This window comes from Thermobia domestica, chromosome 17, assembly GCF_964235325.1.
Source record: "Thermobia domestica chromosome 17, izTheDome1.hap1.1, whole genome shotgun sequence".
NCBI classification, from domain to species: domain Eukaryota; kingdom Metazoa; phylum Arthropoda; class Insecta; order Zygentoma; family Lepismatidae; genus Thermobia; species Thermobia domestica.
In genome coordinates this window covers 137,137,025-137,143,852 of record NC_137470.1, presented here as the reverse complement: position 1 = coordinate 137,143,852, position 6,828 = coordinate 137,137,025, and the positions used below count along the sequence as shown (strand labels likewise).

The window sequence follows — 6,828 nt, the reverse complement described above, 5'->3', positions numbered from 1 at the left end:
TTTGTATTCAAACCCCAAACACTTTGGTAGTAAATAACTGCACTTTAGATACTTACAGTATCTATTAAGTTTAACTAGATTGTTAATATTCTGAGTATTTTCAAAGCATATACATGCGTATCTTCCTTTCTTAGATTTATATTGCCTGAATAATCAACACATAGGTAAGTTTGATCTATCTTGTGTTTGAAAATAAGGGTCTTGCACAAAATATCATAAATTTGAAGAACTTTGCGATGTGTTACAATAAAACTATATCAATATTTTGCAATATTTATTTCTAAAACAGTAAGTACATACATAAAGCTAAAGGTACATCTACGACACTAAACAACTTTCATATTTAGGTAAAAAATGTAGGTACTTTTGCACTAGATATTTTGTAATATATATTTCTTTTTACAAGATTGTTTCAGAAAGAACTTAAGCTAATATTCGAAATTCGAATAGAGACTTATATATATATATAAAAAAAAGAGTGTGGTCCCAAGACGCGCTCAACACTACAAAATGTATTACAACCTTACGAGAAAGATTTTATAACATATATTATAAAAGAAGCAACTATTTAAATTTCCCTTGGATCATGTTTCAAGTTAATTCTTGGTTGCTCCCTCTTAAAGAGTTCTATTACAAATAAAATTAGTTGAAGAATATACGACAAACATTCTTTCTAAATAAATATTTCTAACTACAAAAAAATTGAAAGACTTCAAATATAGCAAAAATGCATTAGTTTGTTCCACGACAAAATGTATCATCAACACATGATGCAATATTTTTATATGAGAACGACAGTAAACTTATATAAGAAAAAGCATGCTTCCGTTACACGCGTAACAAATTTAGAGGAGTAATTGTTTAAACATAATTATTTTATTTTGTTATTAAAAATAAAAATATTAATTTTTAGTGATACTATATAGTGGGACAAATTCCAACAGTTACATTACCCACAGCCATTGAATGAGATATCTTATGCGGATTGCCATTTACTTTAATATCACGGATGCAACCTACAAATTGGCTACTCGTTTCGATACCTCTAAAGTTGCGATTTCTTTTTACACCTCCGAGATACAACGGATTTCTTGTGTCAGTTGATGAAGACCCTGGTACTCCATATTCAGGTTCAGTAAATTGACTATTCACAGACAATGTAATAACATTCTGTGATTTAAGAGCTGAAAAAAAAAAAAAAAGCATAGTTTAGTACAAGATCAATACCATATTTTATTTACAACTAGCATTACACTGTGGCTATAAAGTTTAGAACCAATGAGAAAAGTGATGAACATGAGATTACAGGTTTCCTACTGATCTGAAGAAATCTATTTCCCTGACTTTCCCTGACCTTTGGCAGGGAATTCCTTGACTTTCATGACAGGTATCATATGACGTTGATATATAAATAAGGAATAAATAATTGTGAAATTTTTATATATGAAAACATTTTTTCTATTGAGACAAATAGTAATCAGCTTCTCATACATACATTCCACCTACCTCCCATAAAAATATAAGCAACGTCCCACACTGTGATCATTAAATCTCCCCAAAAATCAATTACTCTGAAGATACTTCTTATACATTCATTTACAAAATTTCCCTGACTTTTCCTGATTTCCAATATTTTTCCCTGAACTTCCCTGACCTGCAGAATTTTCCCTGAGTTTTCCCTGATTTCCGTGACCAGTAGGAACCCTGGATTACCTTAATGCAAAATCTGATCCACGTGTTCACCAAGGTTCTTCACATATTTCGTTAAGTGTTTCACTTATATAAAATTCAACATCTTAGAAACCTGTAGTGGCTAATGATTCCCGGTGATGATTCAAACTTCTGATTCTTCAGCACACACTTCAGAATTAATGATAAAACGTCCAAACATCCTACGTGTAGTGCACAAAAAGCTGCGGAAAAGGATACTTTCTCGTACTGCCAAGAGAATGTAACTGAGTTTCCATATAGCAGACCCACATAACCTCTAGTAAAAACCTCATTGGTACAATTTAACCTCATTGTTCCTCCGTTATGAGCTTTAAAGCCAGGTCCGTTGTAGAACACGTGTGAGTGGGTGTACTTTATTATATTTACTTTATGCAATTTATGTCCTTTGCAAAGATAATGGTAATATTATACTTCGAAAATGTAATGTGATGTTTCATATTCTTTATTAACTTTAGGGGGCGCGGTGGCTCAGTGGTAGAGCGTTCACCTCTGGTGCTTGGGGTCCAGGGTTCGATCCCAGCCCCCGCCAAGTGAACTTTGTGGTGGACAAACACCGTGCTCGTGGGTTTTCTCGGGGTTCTCCCGTTTCCTCCCACTTTCTTCATTCCACCATTTCACTCATCTCTCATCATCACCGTCTCCTTTAGCCTAACCGGCATAACCGTGGGACGTAAAACTCAAAGATTTCATTTCATTTCTTTATTAACTTTACTGTTTGTATTATTATATTTTGTAACTAATAAATACATTTGGAAAACTAATCATAATATAGTATAACACAAAATAACAAGTACGATCGCAACATCTGCGTATTCGACGTTTATGTCCTACTAACAGAGCTACAGGATCGTCCTGCCGGAAGGACAAATGTTTGAATATTGAATCATTAAACATTCTTCATATAGTAATGTCCATGTGTTTGGAATTAAGTGATCATTGTGCTCATTTCACAAATCTCTTTCCGCTCATATATGAGTAGCACGTAGCCAACTTTTTTTTAATCATGAAAGTGCCATTGGTTCTAGACTTTATACCATCCAGTATATCAAAGTTACAAAACTAGATTTAAATATTGACAAATATATGCAATGGTGGATTGATTCAGAAAATATTGATGAAAATGAACAATGGTTTTAATTATTTTTTCATGGCTTTCAGATAGTCCCTCAATTTTCGTTCTTAGTCTGTCAATTTGCACGTGTCCTGTAAACTTTTAGTTCACCCAAAAAATTGGAAAGTAAGTATACACACTATGCAAATATCCTACACGCGGTGCTATGAATTGGTTTTACAATGTATTATTTTGTTTTAAAAATAAAGGAAATTTCCCAAGTCTAACGAATCTTAAGTCGCTATGTTCATAATTGAAGAGTCGAAAAGATGATTGTGTTATAATTCAATTATATATATATATATATATATATATATATATATTAGGGTAGTCCTTAATTTTTGATTTCCTAATTTCTTTGGACTCACCCCCTAAAATGGTTCCATATGGGACTAAATTAAGGAAGGAGAAAAATTAACTTCATTGAATAATATTAAATGGAGCCCCAAGCGACCTAAAATGTTGAATCCGATTACAGTACATAATATATGGGAAAAATCTGGAATAAAATCTCGTAATTTAGAAACGGCTTAAGGGAACGCAAAAATACCCTGGATAATGGAACTAGCGGAAGAAACACACCTAATGTTGTATAGTATTGTCACAGCGGCCATCTTGAAGTCCGCCATCTTGGATTCAGATCCAAATTTTCAAATAGGAAGAGGGTCATGTGACATATCGTTTTGAGGTGGCGTTTCACCAGAAACACAAATCTGGCACTATTTTAAAGATAGCTATAGTCGTCTAAGAATTATTACCTGTGAAAATATTTATCTTTTTCACAAGTAATAACTCTTTCACAATTAAATGTAAAGACATAAGTTTGGCTCGAAAAGAACAAGAGGGATATGCGCGGCTTCATTAGAAAGAGGAACGCAAAAGAAAAATGCACTTCTGAAAATGATTTGTATGAATTTTACACCAAAATACACGGAGGTAAGCATTTCAAGAAATGAAGAGGAAAACCCAGTTGAGTATGTAAGATAAAATGTAAATATGTGCCTGTGTGCGCCCGGACCCTGCAAGAGATGTAAAAGGGGAAAAAATAATTTTAAAACTCCAAGACAGGTTGCTGCTCTTGATCGATACAAGTCCACTGATAGAACGAGAATACATATACTGACGGCGACGGCAGAAACATTAGGCCATAATGTAAAGGAACTAGTAATAAATATGCATCGATGCTGAGAGAAAATCCGTAGCGAAGTTGCATAAGACCACAAAAACAATTTCGGAGTGCATCAAGTGTGTTAGTTGTGCAATGAGACGGTAAACTACTGACGAATTTGACTGGTAGAGAGACTATCGACGGGTTATCAATATTTATTACAGGAGATGTTCATGAGAGGCTAATTGGTGTTCTCAGTTTGTCATCATGAAGAGGAGAACGAACATATTATTTCTATTACAGTTCATTAGCTTGAAGAATGGAACTTGGTAAAGTTCGTGCAGGCAGTTTGTTGTCACACTATTCCCTGCAATATGTGTCATGTGAACGGTGCTTTCATTCTGCTAGAGCAGATGCTCCAAAATGATCTATACCTTCCTTGTAGACACTACATTTATGAATTGGTTTTAAAATGTGTATTTGACAAGTGTTGTGTTTCGTTTGCATCTGGACCGGACGTTCCCCTATTTAAGCATTTTCAGAACGATTGGTCTAAAATAGATTGTACTAACTTTATTCCAGAATTGATGATAATGACGTAAGGAAGAACATTTCAGATGTAAGAAATGAAGTATTGAATTTTGCTATCAAACTTGTTGAAGCAGGACACCGCAGAGAAGATTACAGAAAATTTTTAGAACACATTCTTGGATGGCATACCTCCTCGAAGAGTTTTCTTTCGTTTGCCTAGAGCAATTCACCATGCAAGGTAGATGGGAAAAGCAATATACTGTTTAAAAATATTTATCTTTCGCCAACATTTTCGTTTAACGAAGCAAATAGAGACGGGTCTTCGGAATGCATGAATTTTTCTGATACGACTGATGTCCAAGCTTGATTTAAATGTGATCAATTATCCCATTCACCATTACAAGACCTGCAATTTTTGAAAGCTTTGTACAGTTATAGGCAAATGGATAATGAATTATCTGAAGTGGCTCTTTCTAAATTTTCTCGGCATCTCTGGTACTTGAAGGAGGAATACGTAGCATTGGAGTTTTTTGATGATGAAGTTAACATAGTGGAAAAACAAAAATTGGTTGAAAGAATTAAAACTGTAAGGAGAGACCGTGAAGCAGCAAAGAGGCTTCACGCAAGGATAATATGAAAATTCTTGCGAAAAGAGAAATCAGTGATTTTGATACAATAAACAATTTTTTCTCGTGAGATTTAAAATACTCAAAGGGTTTCTTGAGTGTGATCCGATTTCATGGTCAGATAACAATGACTATCTTCAAGGAAAGACAATAGTTAAATTCATCTAATTCATCCCGGCCATTTAAAAACGGTGGCCCAAATCGAAAATTGTTTCCTACAAAAGTTGTTTCGTTTTTCAAGTACTATTGAATGAGGTATGATTCAATACATGTTCCTATTTGAAAATTTGAAGTTGGCCCCTGAGACCCCTTGAAGGAGGGCCCTGTGGGTCACCACAACAACACCATGTGATGCGCCCTATGACATTTTCCTATCTCAGTTTTTGTTTCATCTTTTTATTCTCAGCCGTTTCGGATTTATAAGCACTGGACGTTTTATCTGAAACACCCTGTATATATATATATATGAAAGTCACTATGTTTGTGACTTAATAACTCTTAAACCACCCGGCCGATCTCGGTGAAATTTTCAATATAGATTAAGCTCGGGCCTAAGATGGTTTTTATCATTTCACTTTGACGGTGTAACTTAGGGGAGAGGGAGGGACTGATATTTAAAAATGATCAGAAATGAATGATATTAGTATCGAATCCATTGTTTTCGGAGTCGCACAGTGACACTTCCGATGCCGTTTAAATCCAAATTCAGTCTTTTATGTCCAAAATGACACTATATATAGTAGTTTTGAATCCTCTTTTTATTCGAGGATTGATTTATAATAGAGATAATTCAAATTAGGCAAAGAATTTGATCAAAAGGGCTTTGTTATTTTATACTACATCCGAGAGTTAAAACAGAACGTACCAACTCAATTACTTTTCTCAGCAGGATATTTATGATTTTGAACTACAAACTTTAACACAGCAAGGTAGTAATTTGACGTCAGAAAAATCACAAAGAAAAGAGAACATGGAATTCTTGCTTAGAAACGTTTCATCATCGTTTGTTTTCTTAAAGGATAATATTCAAAATTGCGCAGAATCAGAACATACTTAGACCTAGTAAGAGATCTGGCTAAATACTTGAAAGTAAATTTTCAGCTGATCATAGATATCTGAAAAGTATCCTCCTGAACAGCGCACCCGCTTCGAGAATACTGAACAATGAAATCAATTCATCCGCTAAATGCAAACATGCCTAACAGCTATTATCGAACTACACGGTGAGAATATAAAATATTCAGAAAGCGTTGTCTTAGGAAATTCCAGATGAGGGATTCGTCATTTTTAACTAATTTATTCACAACAAAAACACTTTAATAAGAAATTGCACATGTATAAGTTAACATTTATCTATGCCTTTGTTAACGAATGGAAGTGGAAATCCACGTGTTAACTATTAATTAACTAAGGAACTAATATTTCACATTCTATGAAATATTAATAGGTATTACGAAAATAATATTGAAACTTTTTGTGCAGAAAAAAGTAATTTAATTTAAATATTCTAGAAAAATTAATAAACGTATAGTTTAGGAGACTATCTGGAGAAAATAGACGACTACGATTATGATTTCTGATTTGCTTATGACGATGCCATAAAAGAATTAGTATAAAAATGTTTCTAACTCTTCCTAGGTAGTAACTTTCTTTCATAAAATCTTTATCTTAATTCTTTATATTATGTTATGTTATATTACTAGCTGAAATGCCCATTCTCG

General features: G+C 33.7%; 1 protein-coding gene across 1 annotated transcript in view; it reads right to left on the bottom strand.

The window, feature by feature from the left end:
- Positions 1 to 261: 261 nt before the first annotated feature.
- LanA (laminin subunit alpha) overlaps positions 262 to 6,828 on the bottom strand; it is a 402,631-nt gene continuing 396,064 nt past the window's right edge. Inside the window, exon 59 of the mRNA XM_081744326.1 lies at positions 262 to 1,184. Within this exon, the coding sequence (XP_081600452.1) occupies positions 919 to 1,184 (266 nt within the window). The 3' untranslated portion in view covers positions 262 to 918. The remainder of the gene's footprint in view (positions 1,185 to 6,828) is intronic.